Consider the following 20,842-nt stretch of genomic DNA (forward strand, 5'->3'; position numbering starts at 1 on the left):
AAGCCCTGGAATTCCTTTGCCAATCTCTCCGAAACTCCCCCCTTATCACTCCGTTTCTTCCTCGTCCTTCAATATAGTCTATGAAACTGAGCTCCTCAGCCAACTATGTGACTTGGCATTGAATTCTTCTAACACTCCCACGAAGCATCTTGGATGTCACACTCTGCTGTAGGTGTTATATAGGGACAAACTCTTGCTGGCAAGCAAATCGATGCTCAGGTAGTGTGGGGAAATTTAACGGGTGGGGGGCTCAGTGTGAAGAACATTCATAGAAGAGACAGGAAGGAGGAAAAGAGCAAGCGAGGTCAGATGATAAACTTTCTCTCAGTTCTTAACAGCATTGAGATAGACCCTTCCATGCCAGCCATCTGTGTGCACCCATACTAATCTTTTTTTATTTAATCTCCATACTCTCCAATAATCGACTCCCCACGCCCCACAGACTCTACCTCTCAATTATATTGGCCAATTAAACTATCAGCCCTGGCATCACAGTGATCTGTGAGAAAATTGGAGCTCCTCGAGGGAGCCCCATGCACTCACAGGGAGGCTGTGCAAACTCCACACAGACAGAACCTGAGGTCAGGTCTAAATCCACGTGACTGCAGGTGAAGCCCCAGATCTACTACCTGTTCCATTGCATGAATGGGGACAAGCAATGGACTTTTTTTTTAAAATTAACCACAGACAAACAAATACATAGACCGTTTATTATTGCCAATTTAATTTGCAGACCTCCCGGGAGTTACTCTTCCTGCTGAAACAGTGGGATTACTTACAAACCGGAACAGCCACAGGCCGAAAGGATCCCATGTAACATTGAGGAAAATCGGTAAAAAAACGTGTTCTTTTATTTCGAACATTGTTAAAACTCAGGAAAACAAGCAAAGGATTTAAAAAATGTACATTCAATGATAAACTCACAATTATTTACACAGTTCATGGTCACAAGCTCCAGAGGACCCAGTGACAGTTATCCCCCCCCGAGCAATCAATAATTACAAGTTCATTACGGTAGTTTTCATTGCTTACCTGCCACTCTGACCGCGGGGCAGAACATTGTTTGGAAGATTTTGCACTGGGATGGCATTTTCTCAGGGGACTGTCAATGTGGTCCTCCTTTTAACTATTCATTCTCGGGATGGGTGCATCACTGTCAAGGTAATCATTTATTGCACGACTGGTTTGCTGGGCCTCTTCAGAGGGCAAATAAGGGGTAACTGTGTGGGGTGGAGTCAGCAGGATAGGAGGGCAGATTTCTTGAGGGCCCTGGGTGAACCCGGTGGGTTATAATTAGGAAAATCCTACCTGCCTTTATGGAGAGCAGCTTTCTATTTGCTGGGTTCCTTCAAGTGGGGAATTCAAATTTCCAAACTGATAAAGTTTGAATTTACTTTTTCTGGATTATCAGATCAACAAAATAGGACCTTCATCTTGCTATAATTATCAATTAGGGCCATGGTACAGTTTAAAACAATGACCCTGCCACAAATTCCATCATCTACCAATACCTCCATTCCTCTCTACAGCCTCTTTGTCTACTAGGACCAGATTCTTAACAAAATAGAGGCAGAAGAGACTGCAACTGCTGGAATTTGAATTAAAAACACAAAATGGTGGAGGAACTCAGTGGGTCAGGCAGCATCCATGGAGAGAAATGGACAGTTAATGTTTCGGGTTGACACGCTTCATCTGGACTGCTCTTCATCCAAATGAAGGGTCTCGAGCTGAAATATCGCCTGACAATTTCCCTCCTCAGTGCCTGAAAACCGGGGACCTGCCTGCCCGAATCTCATGCGTGTCTCCATGAGATCCTCCTGCATGTTGTTATTTTTTTTTGCTCAGGATTCTTGACAACCTTGGCCTCAAGAAATGAGCAGCTGACCTCACACCTCTCTGTCACCATGGCTGCATGGTTCCACTCTACCCCGCTGCCCGACTATGCTCCTGCCTCAGCTTGTCAGTTGGCAAAGCCTTTGCAACCTGTAGCCTGGACTCAGCTTTCAATGGCCTTACATTCGTCCATTTGACAACACATCCGGAATTGCTTCATTCGGGCAGACCGGACTATTTCATCCTCCTGACCAGCTGCCTTCCACCTGCTCCCCAAAATTCTGTCGCCAAAGTCCTAACTTGTACTGTCCTGATCAAAAGTCACCATCAACAATGTCAGCCCTCTGTCTCCCTCCATACCTGACCTGCTGAATATCTATTTATTTTGCCTTTCTTTCAGCACCTTAAATACCTATTTGTCATGTTCTCCCCACCCCTGTACTCACACCTTGTCCTTGTCCGCCAATACCTGCTTTTCAATCCTGTAATCAGATCCTCCTCTTCCCACCCTCTGAAACGACAAGCGTGTTAACTCCCGGTTTCCACATCTCCGCCAGTGGCACCCATTTCTTCAGATGCCAAGGATCCAAGCTCTGGAATTCCTGCCCTAAACATTCCCTTTCGTTCTTTAAGCCACTCCTCAAAATCTAACGCTACGTCCAAGCCTTTGGTCACCTGTCTTAGGCTCAATGCCACTTGATAAAACATCACGGGATACTTTGCAATACTATGTAAGTGAAACTGACAGTTATGAAGTGATTGCCGTTTCCTGTTTACTTTCACTGCACGAAATGAGGGCGAAAATTTTACTCCTTGCACAATGATGTCACTGACCTGATCCAAATGATCTCACTAATGTGATGACATATGTGTCTCTAGGTACAGATTCTTTCTGGGAACATTGTGTGGGAGTTTTCCTCCTTAAATTAAATTTAAGCTTTAAAATTAAATAAGACAATTATTAAGAAAGAAATCGATTTGGTAAAACCTCTCACAGGAAGTCACTATCATTAGGTTTTGGTCTTTTCTAATATGCACATTCTCGGGTAAGGCAGTAAACACACTGAGCCAGTTAATCAGACATTTGGGACTTTATTGAGCATTGATATTTTATTGGAGGTGACCTCTGACCCCAGCTGCAGGCCAATTTGAGTTTTCATTGGTCACAACGGACTGATTGACAGCAGGGTCAAAATACCTTCATGCCAGTATCAATGGAGGCTGCAGCACTGACCAGAGTAGGAGGTTGGGGGTTGTGGGAGGGGGGCAAATAGGAAAAGAAGCTGGTGTGACAGGGGAAAGGGGTCTTGGGGAGGTAAGGTGACGAGAAAGGAGGAGGAATAAAGTCTGATATGGGATGGAGTGGGGGAAAAGGGAGATAAAGGGTGGGAGGGTGAGATGTCGGGTAGTTAAAGTGGTCCCAGTGATAAGGGAAGGACGGTGAGATTGAGTTGAATGGAAGGGGAGGAGCTGATGATTTGGTATAGCAAAGAGGAAAAGGTGTGGAAACAATTGGCAAAGTGTTCACTTCCTCGCTTTGTGTGGGCAGGCAGCCTTTTCATTGGGTTGACTGAGGAGCTGCTGAGGTTTGGATGGGGAAAGGCTGATGACCATTGCTACAGAGGAAGAATTGGCTTTTTTCACAGTAAGGTGAGTCCCAAATGGATGCTTGCTTCCTTTTAAACAACAACACACACAAAATGCTGGTGGAACACAGCAGGCCAGGCAACATCTATAGGGAGAAGCGCTGTCAACGTTTCGGGCCAAGACCCTTCATCAGGACTAAGGGTCCCAGCCCGAAACATCGACAGCGCTTCTCCCTATAGATGCTGCCTGGCCTGCTGTGTTCCACCAGCATTTTGTGTGTGTTGTTTGAATTTCCAGCATCTGCAGATTTCCTCGTGCTTGCTTCCTTTTTTCTTCTTTTATCACTGATATTTAGAGTTTGCTATAGTAAAAATGAACCAATGTTCCATAGCCCTTGGACCCAAGGATATCCCATGTCGGGTTTTCTTTTAACAATTAGATTCCAGTGCTACTGTAACACCCATTTCTTATTCTGGCATCCTCCCAAACCTTTTGGGCACAACCTCCTGAGTTGGGATAAACCACTGTTGGTGTTGACATTATAATTCCAGCTCCCAGGAGATGACCAACACACATCTACACTTCTAAAACTGTTCCCCTTCCTGGTCATTGACTTTACCAAACTCTTGGTTAGCCTGCAATCCCAGCATAAGAGTACAGAATTGTCTGAGAGTTTGCTGTTGCTGTTATGACCTCTGTGTTTTTTATTCCTTTGGTCTCTAAGTCTATCAAACAAGGGGCAAAGTCCAGCAGCGGTTAACAATAAGTATTGGTACTTACATGAACTCCAGACTGTACCGATTGTCTAGGTTACTGCCCTGTTTCTCCTTTCTCAAGACCATAGTGAGGGAAATCAGTCATTGAAAATTGGGAAGCCAGAAGGAACCAGTCTCTGATGAAAAATCAATGGATATGATAGAAAGTCACTACACTGCTGAAGAGTTTTCACACTATGTACTAAATCTGAGCAAGCCCTTGCTAACTCTCCAAATAGTCTAACTTAGTATAATTTCTAAGTACAAGATGATACTGTTCATCCATCACCCATCTAGTCTAACAACACTTCAATTTGAACATCTTCAACCTTGCTTTCAAATACATGCAATGTCTCCCTTTGCTTCTATCTCCGTGGCCATTTCCAGTCTGCATACAGCCTTGGCCCCATGGACTCCTGTGCCCCTCCTGATCACCCTCTCCACACTAGTGGCTATGCCTCGACTGTGAGCTCTGGAACGTCCATCCAAAGCCTCTTGGTCCAATTCACCTCCTCTTTGATCAAGCTACTGGTCACAGGTCCGGATATCTCTCTTCATGTGGGTCAATGTAAAGATTGTTTTTGAATGCCCCAGTGAAGCACCTTTGTGTATATTGTTATGTTAAAGCTGTTATATAAATGGAAGTTCCTGTCAGTGTTGTAACTCCAGTGTAGACTGGCTCTTTGGGCTTGGCCTGAGAGATATCACATCTTTTCTCTCTCCAGTGGCCACTGGCACTTGGTCCATGATTGAGAGAAGGAGCCTTGGCTAATCTTTAGGGGCTGCTGAGGTCCAAACACAGGTCCTACTTCAGCTAAGGTCCTTTTGAACTCAATCTGCAGATCCAAGATGCCCTGCACTGGCTCAGCTCTGCTCAGGAATGAAGATTTACCCACTCTCTACTATGGAAATCCAATCACAGGATGCAGGAACTACAGGTCGAGAAGCAAAGCTGTCCTGACACAACACTGAACTCACAAACTAACTGCCCAAGCCACAATCACCCACCAAAATTAAGTACTTCCTAAAGCCTATTGAGCCCTATAAATGGGATAGATTCTAGAAAGAAAAGCTGGATCTTGCCAGAGCAATGCTATCTTCCAACAGTCCATGTCTAAACAATCCCAATTATTCACAGTCATGGGTCCTCAAAGTGAAGGTCTTGCACAAGGCTGGACGATGGCACTGGGATGAACAGCAAAGAAAAACCTTGCTGATAGATTATATTGCTTGTCGCTGGAGAGACAAAACTGCTTTGTGTGTTAGTGAGTAAGAGAGGGAAGGAAAGGTCAGAGAGGAGGAAGAGAGATCTTAAGGGAGATGGCTTCAACCTATATACTGGCCCAAACCCCTTGGCACAAGCCTTGGGAGCTGCTTTACCCTTTTAAATATTAATGGTAATCCGCAGCATCACTCTGGTGTCCTAAAACCAAACTTATAAATAGAGATGGCTTTATAGATAAAAGCTAACATTGGAAGCCACACAATGGCCAAGTGAGATCAGATCATTTACTTCTGCGAGCTCCTAGCTGCTGTCAGAAGATGTATGTGGTGCTGTCGATGGCGATCGGCGCCGCCGCGTTGGTGTCCACGACCTCTCCGAGCTATAAGTGACGGGTTTAAACCTGTGCGAGTGAGTCTCAAAGAAGTCTCGCTGCTGCTGGCCGATGGCCTGGGTGATCAGTCCGGGCAAAGCTTGCAGGGTGGCAGTCAGCGAGTCCAGTTTGGTCTCCAGCGTGACAATCCGTTTCTCCAAATCTTCGTTCTTCTCCTGCAGCTCCGACAGGATGTCGTACATCACGTTCTGTGTCTATCAGGGGAGCAAGAAAGGAACACAGGTCAGGAGAACGTCGCCAGAGAAATGGACAGTTTTCCCTGCAAAAAACATCAGACAAAAACAAAAGACAAATCTCAAGGTTGAATACTGCGTACATACTTTGAGAATAAACGTACTTTGAATCTTCAATGTGTCAGTGCTTCCAGAAATGCCTGATTTAGAAGGAATTCTGCCCCCAGAAGTTCTCCCCTTTTGTGATTTCCCCCTGGCCTATGTCAGAGTTGCTACTATCCTTATCTGGCTGTGTGTACCACTAGCAAGACAGTTCTGGCCCAGAAATTAAAACACAAAATGCTGGGAACACTCAGCCAGAAGTTCTAACAAAGTGTTTCAATGTTAACTCTGTACTTCCACAAATGTTGCCTAACTTTTAGAGTGCTTTTCAGCATTTTCTGATTTTATTTCAAATTTCTGGGATCTACGTTAAAAAAATAACTTGAGCTTGTTAACCTGAAGTGGTGGTGGTGGTGAGCTGCCATTTTGTCGAACCAAGTGGTGGTTTCAGTGGGACATGAGGAGCCAATAATGTTTATTTCAGACTGAAGTCACTTACAGATGCAAAGCAGATATGGTCAGCAGGTTAGTCTATCAGATAAATTACAAACGTCCTTGATTCCTCGTTGTAGCATCAAGTCTACGTCTGTACAGGCTAAACTGTGTAAGGACATCAGTTCTCCTTCCCAAAAGGACATTAATGAAATAGATATGTTTCAGTGCCAATATGGTCAGGATTAGTGAGTCTACTTTTCATCGCAGGTTTACTCAATTGCGAGAATTTGTAAGTTCCAACTGCCATGTTGGTATTGGGGTTCAAACTCAAGATGGTAATCCTAATGCTGGTAGTCTTCTCTTGCCAGATATTTTGTAAACATCACTGCTTTACCAACCTTGGCTAGATCCACCAATGTGTTTGCTTGGTCATTTAACTTCCTCTGCTCCATCTTAACACCTCTCAATCTGTGTGGGAAACAGAGCATTAATTTTAAGCTGAATAATTCTGAGTACACCATGCAGAAATGAAGACAAGGCTCAGGCACTGCAGCATTTGTCCCTGAAGCAATCAGCCAAAGCCTGCTTTGTGATTTCGTACCCAAGTTCGCGCCTGATTGACTGATTAACTCTTTCCATGCTTCGTGCTCGATGTTGACAAGAGTTGGAGACTATCCACACTGAGCACAAGAGATCACCGAGGAGAAAAGGTTATGGAGGTAGCGAGAGGCCTGTTGGAGAAAGCCAAATTGGGCCTGATGGAGATTTATTGGACAATAACAGATTATACCAGCAGACTCTACCTATGTTTATGATTCCCCTATCCCACCACCAACATAAGCAGCCATCTACTGCTCTTTGCAGATAGGCAACCACGACTGATGGACAGGACAGGCCGTTCAACCCAGCAGGTCAATGCTGTATTCAAGCCTCCTCTTCCCTCTTGTTCTCCTCTCTACTTCAGGATGTAATCTCCAACTCCTTACTCATTGCCATCCCTTTTTATTGTTTCCAAACTTTGAAATCATTTCAAACTTTGTGTTCAGTCTTTTGGGTTTTCAGGAACATCGGCAACACAAGAGTGAACATTCTGACAGGGCAGAGCAGGCCCTGTGAACAAACAGGTCAGGCCAGGGATGGTGAGGTCAGACACACAGGCCACATGGGAACTACAGTCGCATATAACACTGACACACACACACACACACACACTCTCACACTCACTCACTCACTTGTAACCATTGCACCCCAATTTAACATGCAAAAGGAAATATAATATAATAAAATCAAACACAACTTACTTCTGGCCTCTGCATTGAGTTAGCAAAACAGAAAAAAAAGGACAAAAATCACATCACAGAATTAATAAGACAAGACATGGGGTAAAGGAACATTGAACAAGCGCCAACAGTACAACTCCTCTCACATGAAGCTTTTCTGTTGGGTACTTCTGAACGTTGAATCTTCGGGTGACTTTGTATGGAGTGGGGTAGGATGGACGGGCATGAGGAGATGACCAGATTGGAACTTCCATTGGGTACCTTGGCATGATTACTCTTCCAGTCGCAAGCGGATGGAAGTCTTCAGAGAGTTATTGATCCTTTAGAGATCCAATGGACTTAGAATTCAAAGCGGAGGCATTTGGTAAATGGAAAAGGCGCTAGAGCTCTAGGTCATTGATCTAAGTTTGAACCCTATCAAGGCAGCTGGAAGTTATGGTTATGTAACTAAATAAATTAAATTTATAAACACTAGTCATGAACCTATCAGATTGTTAGAAAAACCTATCTGATTCAGGATAGGAATACAGCACCCCTGTCTGGTCCGGGCTTCATGTACCTCCAGACTCAACAATGTAGTTAATTTTTAGCTGCCTTCTCAAACCAAGGGCAATTAGGAATGGGCAACAAATGCTGGCATTGCCAGCGACTTCCATATTCTGAGAGAATGAGTAAATGAGAAGAGGCTTTCTCTCAGTCTCACTCAGAGTTGCCATGGTGAGTCTAATGTAGGCACCCATTCCCCGAGTGGGATACTAGGTGCTGTTCTCAGTAATTAACTCTGTTTTGTGGGTGGCATCGGGAGCCACGGAATTGAGGGAGCAGGGTCCCATCCTGGCGGAACCTTACCTTTAACTCTTTCTTTACTCTGTCAGAACCAGCCAAGGTCACTGGCTGACTTAGACTGTGGTGCCTCTATGTGCACTCTGCACTCTAGCTAGTGCATCAAAGGTCCAGTTAACCATATCCCCATAGGTTCATGCAGGAACTCTACTGCTATCGTGGAATTTATCACTGATGATCACAACACAGTGGGAGGCCAACCAGCCCATTGTGTCAATGCTAGCTCTTTCAAAGAGCTATCTAATTAGTTCCTCTGCTTGCTTTCCCAAGAGTCATCCATTTTCCCCCTTTCAACTTATCCAGCTCCCTTTTGTGTTTCCCGGTGACAGCATCTGCAGAGGGAATTTCAGACTAAAATCCTTCATCAAAACTCCTTTTGGAAATTGTTGTTGAACTAGTTTCATACAGAGCACTGCAGGTTACCATTCCGCTTAAAAAACATTCTCCATGCCATTTGTTTCATTGCTAGTGACAACAACCTCTACTCACAGATCTTTCTGCAGCTGGTAACCGTTTTTCCTTGCCTTGTCTACCAAAGCTGTTTGTTTTCCAAATGCTCAGGAAAAAAAAAAGAAACATTGACTGCTCCATTTTCGCTCATATGCCTGTATGCTTCAAAATTAACCTCTTCTTTACCCACTGCAACAACTTCAAAAATCGTTGAGTCCAAAATTTGTCACAACATCCCTTCAAAGACTCTATGAAAGATTTGCAGAACCTCTTACTTCATTCTGTATATTCCACAAATGCACTACCTCTCACTTCCATACACTGCATTCCATTTGCCTCTCTGCAGCTAACCTGATTGGTCTACAGCTATCTTTCTCTTGTCAATCGCAGGCTGATTTTTATGTCAGCTGCAAGTGTCTTCACGGTGGCTCTAGTTGAGATCTCTTCAACGTTCTAGGGCACTAATCCCATGGGCGGAGCTTCTGCTGCCTTTTAGGTCACACACGTCAGAGTAATCTCTGGCTTGGCATGTAGCACTATTTCCTTGAGTTCAGAAGTTAGTACATTCAAACCTCAAACGAGATGAGCATAGAAGTCTAGCTGGCATTGCTGTACTTGGAGAAAGCTGCTCACTCCCATAGATGCTGTCTGGCCTGCTGAGTTTCGCCAGCATTTTGTGTTTTTATTTATTTCCAGCATCTGCAGATTCACTCGTGTTGCCTTTGAATTCACTCAAAGGAATCATGCTTCAAAATAAAGCCCTTTTCCATGAATCCAATGAACACTGGAGTGTAGTAGTTAGCATAACATTACTATAGTGCCTGCGATTGGAGGGTAGGGGTTCAATTCCTGCTAATGCCTGTAACGGGACCATACTTTCTTCTTGCTGTTGCCATCAGAAAGAAGGCACAGGAGCCTCAGGACAAGCACCACCAGGTTCAGGAACAGTTATTACCCCTCAACCATGAGTCCCCTGAGGCAGAGGGAATAACTTCACTTGCCCCATCTCTGAACTGTTCCCACAACCTATGTGCTCACTTTCGAAGACTTTTCATCCCATGCTCTCAATATTTACTGCTTGCTTATTTACTTACTTACTTACTTACTTTTGTATTTGCACAGTTTGCTGTCTTTTGCATAGCGGTTGTCTGCGTGGTTGGTGCAGTTTTTCACTGATTCCATTAAGGTTATTGGATTTATTGAGTATGCCCGCAAGAAAATGAATCTCAAGGTTGTATACGGTGACATATATGTAATTTTTACATTCATTCCCGTGACTGTGTAGGTTTCCTCCAGGTGCTCCAGTTTCCTCCCACAAGACATAAGGTTAGTAAGCTGTGAGCATTCTACGTTGGTGCCAGAAGTATGGTGGCTCTCGAGGGCTGCCCCCAGCACATCAAAAACAATGTCACAAACGATGCATTTCACAGTATGTTTCAACGCATGTGGGACAAGTAAAGCTAATATTATCCTTATATTATCTCTTTATCTTTAACTTAAGGCCAAAATCCAGTTCTTGATCAATATCATTGAAACAGAGTACCTGGTCATTACCATGTTTGTGGGAGCTTGCTTTGCAGAAAATGCATACCATTTCCTTTGTTACTGTGCATAGTTAAAAGAGGTATGTCAAATTTACTGTAATAAAACTTAGATAACCTCCTTGATATTTTGTAAATCTCCGTAATCTCTATTTCTACAAGGTCTTTGGTACATATTGAAGCTTCTGTAACCTCGTAACTGCAGTTCATAAAGCCCTTGAAGTGTCATGTAATATTGGGGCTGGAGGACATCTACATTCAGGGAAATCCAAGGTGATCTTAACCTCTCTTTCTCAAAGTCCCCCTTTATCCTCCCCTTTTCCAAGATCCAACTCCCCCAACATCTCCATGACAGCCTCACCTTAGCAGCACAAACACATTTCCAGCGTGAACACCATTGCTGCTGCTTGCCCACTATATCTTCCTTGTTGCCAGTTTGTGGGCTGGGAGTTTGGCATTTGATGTTCTTCTAGTTGTTTCTGCATGTGGGTGATCTGTTAGTTTTTGTGCGTGGGAGGGGTTGCGGAGGGTGTTTGGGTTTGTGAGATTTGTAACACTTTTTTTTTCGGGAGGGGGACTGGGGTTCTTTCAGCTTCTCCTATATATTTTATGGCTACGTGGAGAAGACAGATCTCAGAGTTTGTATTCTGCATACACTTTGATAATGAAAGTGAACTTATGAACCTTTGAGCAAATGGGAAAGAAACAGAAGGTCAGGTTTTAACATCTCTTAACTTGTGATGGTGTTTTCTTAATGCAGGGTGTCCCAATTTCACAATTTGATTTGGCATTGGGTTTAAGCACAGCGTTCACTTAATGTGTCAAAGCTGGTGAAATTCAATTTGCTGGCTAGCGTCTGTGGCCAAATCCACAGAAGACTCTTTAATAGTGAAAGTAAATGCCTCTTGTTGAAGTTCACTGACCGCATCCTGGATGCAGGAGCCTGACGGTTGCACATTAATCTTCTTGTAGCATCTTATTATCAGAAAGCAAAGTAGAAAAATAAGCCCGAAGGCGTACTTCGACAATAATTTTTAAAGTATTTTTCATCAATAAAACATTCAGCCAGCAGTAAATCTTAATCATGGAGAATAGGCATTTTGCTCGTTTTGCATTAGGAATGCTGTAGACAGTTTTCAACACACACAAAATGCTGCAGGCCAGGCAGCATCTATGGAGAGGAACAAACGGATGATGTTTAAGGCCCAGATCCTTCATCGGGACAGGAAAGCAAGGGGGGAGAAGCCAGAACAAGAAAGTGAGGGGGTGGGGAAGGAGCACAAGCTGGCAGATGATAGGTGAAGCCAGGTGAGGTGAAACTGGGAGGTGATAGGTGGACAACGCAAAGGGCTGAAGAAAAATGAACCTGATAGGACAGGAGAGTGGACCTTAGGAGAAGGGGAAGGATTAGAGGCAACAGAGGGTCCTCTGCCCCCCACCTTGTTACTCTGGCCTCTTCCCCCTTCCTTTCCAGTTTAATGAAGGGTCTTGGCCCAAAATATCGATTATTTGTACCTCTCCATAGATGCTGACCGGCCTGCTGAGCTTCTCCAGCATTTTGTGTATGTGTTGCTCTATATTTCCAGCATCTGCAAAATATCTTGTGTTCATGAATAGTTTTCACAATACAGACACTGGCTACTGAGCAATCCCATTGGTCTGCTGGATGCTTTCTGAAACCAGGCGACTGCACTTGATTGCCTCAATGTCTTCCCACTAACTTCTTCATAGAGAACTGAAGGGCTTGTACATTATTTACAAAGCATCTGTAATGAATCAAACTTTCCAAGACATTTAATATGAGAGATACTGCACAAAAATTTGCATCGAGCCACATCAGGAAATATTGAGGTAGGCGAAAGAGGTGGATTCTAAAAACATTCTCTGCCTGACCTGCCCAGCTCCATGCCTTCTAAAGCCAAATTCATCTAAAGATCAGCTTCCCAAAATGCTAACACACCAGCTTCCAACTACCCACTGACTCAGCACTCAAGAACTTATGTTGGCTCCTTGTTTTCATATCCCTTCATGACTCAATTGTCCTTGTAAGCTCTAACTCCAGGACATTTCTGAGCTTCTTCAGTTTTGGCCTCTAGCATATGCCTGTATTTATTTTGTCCCCTTTCCCAATCTGATAGGACAGGAAAGTGGACCTTAGGAGAAAAGGAAGGAGTAGGGGCCCCTGTCCCATCTTCTTATTCACACTTCTGCCTTCCTTTCTAATCATAACGTGACCAGGTGACCATTGAATATCATTCTTTTATTTACTTACAGTCTGTATTCACCTAAGTAACGCTAGATAAAATCATAATTTTTTTTAGAAAGAAAAAGTTGATATGTTCTAGAGAGAACAACATTTGCGTGCTTTTCCCTGGTGTGGATGCTTTAGATTTTTGCAAGAAAATTAATCGACGCTGGATTGCGAGATTGGGTGACACTCCTTATCGGCCCACGTGAGCGAGGAGAACTCGTTTCAAGGTTTAGCCTGTATGTGTTTGAAAGTTAAGCACATGTGAGCCAATAATTGACACTACTGTATTGATTTTGTATATTTTGTTTTAGTTATTTTCATGCTGCAAATGTTACAAGGGCATGGTCCAAAATTAAGCTGAGATTGTAACAGCAGGAACTGGGTTTTTTAAAATTCATTTTGGCATTTTTATTTCAATACCCTCTTTCTGCATTAAAACATCTAAAGCAGGTAAAGGAATTAAAAACCTGAAAAAGTATTTGTTGTCCTGTGTGTGTAATTTTCCCCAGGCTACAAAACTAATGAAAGGTCTCAGCACCATACTCAAAATCGACAGACTTCGGATGGCAGACTTGTTTCTCAGGTGCTGTTTGAGAAAACAGAAGCAGAGTTGCTATACTGATTTACAGGTATGATTGACACACAGAAGCCTTACACTTTCCACTCCCAACTATCCTGCTGTTGAATGTGCATTCTTTGGAAAATAAAATTGAAGAACTCAGAGCAAGATTGCTGTATCAGAGGGACATCAGGGACTGCTGTGTACTATGCTTCATGGAAACGTGGCTATTTCCTGCGATTTTGGATGCAGCACTGCAGCTTGCTGGCTTCAGCATTCTCCACAATAACAGGACAGTTCAGTCTCTTAAATGCAAAGGAGGTGGAATTGATTAACTCATCGTGGTGCATAAACGTTGTGGTTCTGTCTCAGTTCTGCTCACTCTACTGGAGCATCTAATGGCTAAATGTTGTCCATCTTATCTGCCAAGGGTGTTTTCTACCATCATCTTGGTAGTGGTGTGCATTCCATTCCACCTCAGGCCAATGTCAAGCAGGCAGAGGAGAGCTGAACAACATAATCAACAGGCATGAAACTGTACTCCTTGAAGCTTTCCCTATCATTGCAGGAGATTTCAACCAAGCCGGCTTGAAGGAGTCTCTGAACAACCACCAGCAACATTATCACCTGTGGAACCAGAGCAGCCAATGCACCTGGCCACTGATATACCACCATCATGAATGCCTACTGTGCCATCACACACCCGCACTTAGGAAAGCCCAATCACCTGGCTGTACTTCCCAGTGTATAGGCAGAGACTAAGGACTACAGTACCAGTAGCGAGGACCAAGGAGGTAAGGTCAAAGGAGACAGAGAAGAATTTAAAGGACAGCTTGAGTCAGTGGACTGAACAATATTCAGGGATTCATCTTTGAGTCTGAAGAATATGCCATAGTTATCACCAACATCATCAAGACCTGCGTGGGTGAGTGTGTAACTTTGAGAACATACTGGACATACCGAATCCAAAAGCCAGGAGAATCATAGACTGCTGAGGGGTAGATCTGTGGCATTCAAGACTAGTGATTCAGAACTATTCAAGAAGTCCAGGTAAGAGCTACAGAAAGCTATCTTAAGGGTTAAAATGATTTTGATTGAGGTTAGAGACAGAACTGGATGCATACCAGCTCTGGAAGGGCTCGCAGGCCATTACTTCCTACAAAGCAAAACGTCATGAGTGGCTGTGATGCTTCACTTCCAGATGAGTTCAACGCCTTTTATGTATGATTTCAAAGAGAATAAAAGTGCACCTGTGTGACCCTGTGATCCCTGTCTTGGAAGCCAATGTCAGAATGTCTTTTAAGAGGGTGAACCCTCGCAAGGTGATGGCGTACCTGGCAGAGCTCGGAAAACCTGTGCCAACCAACTGGCAGGAGTGTTCAAGGACATCGTCAATCTCTCACTGCTGCAGTCCGAGGTTCCCAGCTACTACAAAAGAGCAACAGTCATACCAGTGCCCAAGAAGAGCAGGGTGAGCTGCCTCACCAACCATCACCCAGAGGCGCTCCCATCTACTGTGATGAAGTGTTTGCAAGGTTGGTCATGGCTGGACCTGCTGCTATTTGCCTATCACCACAGTAGGTCTACAGTGGATGCAATCTCACATGCTCTCCACCTGGCCTTGGATCATCTGGACAATAGTAATACCTAATTCAGGCTGCTGTTTATTGACAAGCATTCAGCTCAACATTCAGCGCAATCAGACCCTCAGTTCTAATCAACAAGCTCCAAACTTGGGTCTCTGTACCTGCCTCTGCAACAGGATACTTGGGAGACCGCAGTCAAAAATAGTATTTCTTCCTCGCTGACCATCACGACTGGCACACCTCAGGAATGAGTACTTAGCCCCCGCTCTACTCTCTCTGCACTCACAATTATGTGGCTCAACCACCTCTGCAGATTTACTGACAACACAACTAGTATTGGGAGAATTTCATATGGTGACAAGGTGGTGTACAGGAGGAGTGAGATAGGTCAGCTAATTGAGTGCTATCACACCAACGACCCGGCACTCAGCATCAGTAGGACCAAGGAATTGATTGTGAACTTCAGGAAGGGGAAGTCGAGGGAACACACACCAGTCCCCATTGAGGGATCAGAAGTGGAAAGGGTGAGCAGTTTCAGGTTCCTGGGTGTCATCATTTCTGAGGATCTATCCTGGGCCCAACATATGAGAACAGATACAAAGAAGGCATGAGGGTGGCTATATTTCATTAGGAGTTTGAAGAGAATTGGTTTGTCACCAAAGAGACTTGCAAATTTCTACAGATATACCATGGAGAGGATTCTAACGGGTTGCATTACCATCTAGCATGGAGGGACCACTGCACAGGATCAGAAAAACTGCAGAAAGTTGTAAACTCAGCCAGCTTCATCATCATGGACACTAGACTCCCCAGCTTCCAGGGACACCTTCAAAAGGCAAAGCCTCAAAAAAGGACCCCAGTCACCCAGGACGTTCCCTCTTCTCATTTCTACAATCAAGGAAGAGGTACAGGAGCCTAAAGCCACACTCGGCGATTCAGGAACAGCTTCTTCCCCTCTGCCGACAGATTTCTGAATGGACAATGAACCCATGAACACTACCTCAGTAATTTTTCCCTTTTTGCAGTACTTATTTAATTTAGTTATTTTTATATACAGTATACTTGCAATTTATAGTTATTATTTATTGTAATGTACCGATGTTGAAAAACAACATAATTTTCAATAACACACACAAAATTTTGGAGGAACTCAGCAGGGCAGGAGACATCATGGAAATAAATGAACAGTCGATGTTTCGGGCCAAAACCTTTCTTCAGGACTGGAAAGGAATAAAAAGATGGGGAGGGGTGAAAGAAGGATAACTAGAAGGTGATAGGTGAGGAGTGGGGAAGGTAAAGAGCTGGCAGTGATATTAAACCTGATTCTGATTCTCATTCCCTCTCCAGCACTCGTCACCGATTTTGATCCCACTCGTCCTTGCAATTTCATCCATCTGCTACCCATTCCTTTCACCCTTCACCTCTGTCCCCTCCCCACTCCTCCCCCAACTGGTCCTGGTTCCTTCTGCTCTTCACCCCTCACTATGATTCCCATTATCATCTTTTTTACTTATCAGATCTCAGAACTGGCAGAACTGTACCCCCCCCCCTTATCACACCAGCCCACCCCTATCCAGTGGCCATCTCCACCTTCACACTCCCACCCCCCCGTCCCTTTTTATTACCTCCCCCATTGTTCTTTTCTCCCAACTCCACCCCCTTCCCCTCCCCTACCTTCGACACCCCCCCGACACACCCTCCCTCCCCTCTGCAATCCCTTCAGTCCCCCAATCACCTTTAGCCCCTGTCTCTTACCTCTCCTCTCCATTCTCAGCCCTGACATAGGGGTTCAACCTTAAGTTTCACTCTACATCAAACTCTACACCCCTACCCCCCTCTACACCTCCCTACCCCCCTACAATGCTACCCCCCTCTACACCCTACCCCCCACACCCCTACACCCCTATCCCCCTCTATATACCTCAACCCTCTCTACCCTCTGCTGCCCTCTTCCTCTACCTCTACCCCCCTCTACCTCTACTACTCGCCATCTCTACACCACTACCTCTACACCTCCCTACCTCTAGCTCTCTATACCTCTTTTATTACATTTATTATTTGTTAAGACATACAGTGCGGGACAAGTCCTTCTGGCCCAATGAACTACACCACTCTGCACTTCACCTATTTAACCTCGGCCTAATCACAGGACAAGCTACAATGACTAATTAACCTACTAATTAATCAGTCTTTGGGCTGTGGGAGGATACCTCGGTGTTCAGAGTAGGGATGTACAAAGATTTACGATGGCATTGTAAATATAATCTGAACTCCAACGCCATGATCTGTAATAGCGTCTTGCTAACCGCTATGCTACCCTGGTAACTCTCTCCTTTCCTTTAAAATACTCTAAAAGCTAGCCCTTTGACTGAGTCACCTGCATTAATGCTGCCTTGCCTGAGTTGGCATCAAATTATGCCTGATAACCTTCATTATAAGTCCTTTGTGATGTTTTGCGACTTTAAGAGTAATACGTATATAAGTGCAATTTTCAGTTGTGTTACTCTCGAAAGGATTTTCTTTCTCGGATGTGACGGGAGTCTCTGTTCCTCTTAACCAGTTCCCATTGACGCTTTACTTCTGCAGCTTTTGAATGCGTTCTGCCGTGAAGCCCTTTGGGATGGTGTCAGGTTGTCCAAGGCAAGAGACTAACGCTCAGCATGAACCTCCAGCCTCAGCGGGTTCCCTCTGGCCTGATGCCCAGGAGCAGCACACAAAGGCCAGACCAAATAAGATTCTTCTGCAGGCGATTTGTTCCTGTCTCAGAGACTGAGGGATATCCGTGCAGCTATCCCCTTGCACAGGGCTCAGGGCACCAGCAAAGTGTTTCCCAGCTGAAATCAATTGGGTTGCTATGTAACATGATAAATGTTTATCCAAAATCATGATTAATTGATTTTTGAATGCCTACGACAAACTATTAACATTTGCTAAATTTATGCTTGGCTCAAGTCTTCCCTATCTTCATGACTTCTCCCATTGTTCAATATCCCCTGGTTCCCTTCAACCCTTTCATAAGGAATATGCATAGATGAAGGTGGCCCATCAAGCCCACCTGACCCTCTGTGACGACTAGGGCTTTATGATGTGACACTTCTCACAGTTTTATGATCTCCACCCTCTCACCAGACCTGATGGCTTCTCCAGTCCTGTTTATGAATCACTGATCACCTACTCACCCTCTTTCAAAGATCCCAATGACCACCTCACAAACTCATTCCTTTTCCTTCCACCTTTTGCCACAAATTATCTCCAAGTACCTAGTGTCTGCCACCTATTGTACCACCATTCTCACTAGGTGAGCCTTCAACCTGTCCTTGGTTTTAACAGAGACAGCATATGGTTTAGTGTAGGGAAGTGACATTGTGAGATCTTACTGAATGGCTTGAACAGACACAATGGGCTGAATGGCCTTCTCCTGTTTTTGTTTCTTATGGAAGACAATTTGGTAGCTTCCCAATCACCATTCCAGATACTACCTATTCATTCCAGATTTATCTAATTAGGAATTTAAATTCACCAGCTACCATGGTGAGATTTGAACTCTCTGCTTTAGTTGTACACTCACTGTCCAACCACGTTAATGGACTGCAGAATGGGCAACAGAGTGGGGACACTGTTGTCAAAAGCCTCAGCTGAGCAGAAAGGGGAAATGAGGGAAGTGGACTTGTTGGCCACTGCAAACTGGCCTGACTGTGACAGTACTGATCCAACCAGAGGGGGAGAGGAGGCCAACACACGGGAACATCTGTGAGACTGAATTCCATTCGCTGTTAGTAGGGATAAGGTATGGAATTTGCTGGGAAGGCTGCACTGAGATCCGGTACTCACTGGTGAATGGCTTGTAGAAATTTCCGTTGGTGTTTGCGTACTTTGGCGTGATCGATCTTCTTTACCAGTTTGGTGTGTTTGTAAATCAGCCACGTTTCCCTGAGTACGTTGGCAGCAGTGTTTTTTACCTGAAAGAAACCAGCTCAGAGTGAGATCAGTATTTGCTGATGAAATTACCATTACAAGTTTCTCCCATTCAGCCTCCTGCTGTCCTGAGAAACTGACCCTCTCAATGTAAGGCCCGCCTAAGATGTGTGGTGTTCCTGCCTTCTGGGAGTGATCTTCGTGGCTCACGTCTCCCTCCAGAGCCAGCACAGTTCCCTCTAATTTGTAATGACCAGTATGCGCAAAGATCTCGAATTGTGCCATTTTATTTCTTCCCCCAGTGACAACTGAATAGTTTCTTCAATAAAAACAGTATAGGTAAGCGAGTTCTAAAATCTGCTGACAAATCATCGCAAACTCCACGTTGTCAACACCGTCCGCGTCAGAAACCAGAAAGGGAAATGTGATTGTGTACGGTCGTGAAATATGCTTAACGTGCCAACGAGGTAGAGGGTGACAATCTTTTGTGCGCAATTAGCAAAAGATGTGTGCGCACGCTCACCTTGTAGGGGTCGTTGGAGGAGACCTGATCTACGTACAATATTCTAGCTGTAACCATACCTGGACCCAATATAATTGGAGCAAGGAGTCCCTACCCAATCTCAGTTCCTTTTGCAATAGAGATAGAACATCAAAATGTTCAACACCATACAGGCCCTTCGGCCTTTCCACTAGCAATCTATCTCTTCATTTCTACACTACCCATAACCCTCCATTGTCCTTTCATCCATGGGCCTATCAAAGAATCTCTTTAATAGGCGCATCTGTAACGTATTAGCCTCTGTCACCGCATCAGGCAGTGCGTTCCAGGCAACCTCTTCTCTGTAAATATACAGCTGCCGCTGACATCGCCCCCAAACTTTCTTCCATTCTCCTTTAAAGGATGTCCTCTGACATTAGGCACTGCTGTCCCGGGATAAAGGCACTGGCTCTCCATTATGCCTATGCCTCTCATAATCTTACACACCTCCGTCAAGTTAACTCTCATCTTTCTTCGCTCCAAAGACAAAAGCCCTAGAGTTCACTCAGCTTTTCCTCATAAGACATGCTCTCGGATCCAGGCAGCATCCTGGTAGATCTCCTCTGCGTCCTCTCTAAAGATTGCACATCCTCCCCACAGTGATGGAATCAGAAATGAACACCATACTCCAAGTAAAGGTAAACATACCACTTGGCTTCCTTTCCTAATTGTTTGTTCTACTTGCTCTCGGAGGGGAAGTATTGAGAGAGCACTGCACTGTCAGATGGGCAGTACTGAGAGGACACAATAAAACTGGAATGGTGGTACTGATTTAGTAAATTTAGTCAGCTCCATCTGGGGTACTAGCCTACAAAGTGCCCAAGGCATCTCTAGGGAGCGGTGTCTCAGAAAGACAGCATCCATTATTAAGGACCCCCAGCACCCAGGGGATGCCCTTTTCTCATTGTTACCATCAGGTAGGAGATACAGAAGCCTGAAGGCACACGGTCAGTGATTCAGGAAATGCCTCTTCCCCTCTGCCACCTGATTCTTAAATGGAGATTGAATCCTTGAACACGACCTCGCTTTTTCAATATATATTATTTCTGCTTTTGCACAATTTTAAATTTATTCAATATATGTATATTGTAATTGATATATTTATTATTATAATTATTTATTTTTCTTCTTCTAGATTATGCATTGCATTGAACTGCTGCTAAGTTAACAAATCTCACGACACACGCCGGTGGAATAAACCTGATTCCAATGGGTTCCTGCACTGTGGGGCAGACAGTGGTCAGCGTGCGTACATTCGTAGTACACATGAAGTATGGTACTGTCAGAGAGGAAGGATGTCACACTGGTGAGGGATAACACAGAGGGAGTTGAGGAGAGAGAGGCAGAGCACGAACTTTCAGAAAGTCAGTACTGA

At 44.4% G+C, this 20,842-nt stretch overlaps 1 protein-coding gene across 5 annotated transcripts in view; it reads right to left on the reverse strand.

Moving 5' to 3' along the window:
• Positions 1–3,650: 3,650 nt before the first annotated feature.
• The window catches only part of kcnn1a (potassium intermediate/small conductance calcium-activated channel, subfamily N, member 1a), a 112,392-nt gene continuing 95,200 nt past the window's right edge, over positions 3,651–20,842 (reverse strand). For 2 of the 5 annotated variants that reach the window (XM_059991391.1, XM_059991389.1), the window contains 3 exons: positions 18,843–18,970; positions 6,900–6,969; positions 3,651–5,985 (listed from right to left, as the gene is read on the reverse strand). In XM_059991391.1, the coding sequence (XP_059847374.1) occupies positions 5,701–5,985; positions 6,900–6,969; positions 18,843–18,970 (483 nt within the window). In that variant the 3' untranslated portion in view covers positions 3,651–5,700. Of the gene's footprint in view, positions 5,986–6,899; positions 6,970–14,759; positions 14,854–17,003; positions 17,846–18,842; positions 18,971–20,842 lie in introns of those variants that run through there. The other 3 variants (XM_059991390.1, XR_009516073.1, XM_059991392.1) reach the window with 3 other exon arrangements.

Source organism: Hypanus sabinus, chromosome 16 (genome assembly GCF_030144855.1).
Source record: "Hypanus sabinus isolate sHypSab1 chromosome 16, sHypSab1.hap1, whole genome shotgun sequence".
In the NCBI taxonomy this organism is placed as follows: domain Eukaryota; kingdom Metazoa; phylum Chordata; class Chondrichthyes; order Myliobatiformes; family Dasyatidae; genus Hypanus; species Hypanus sabinus.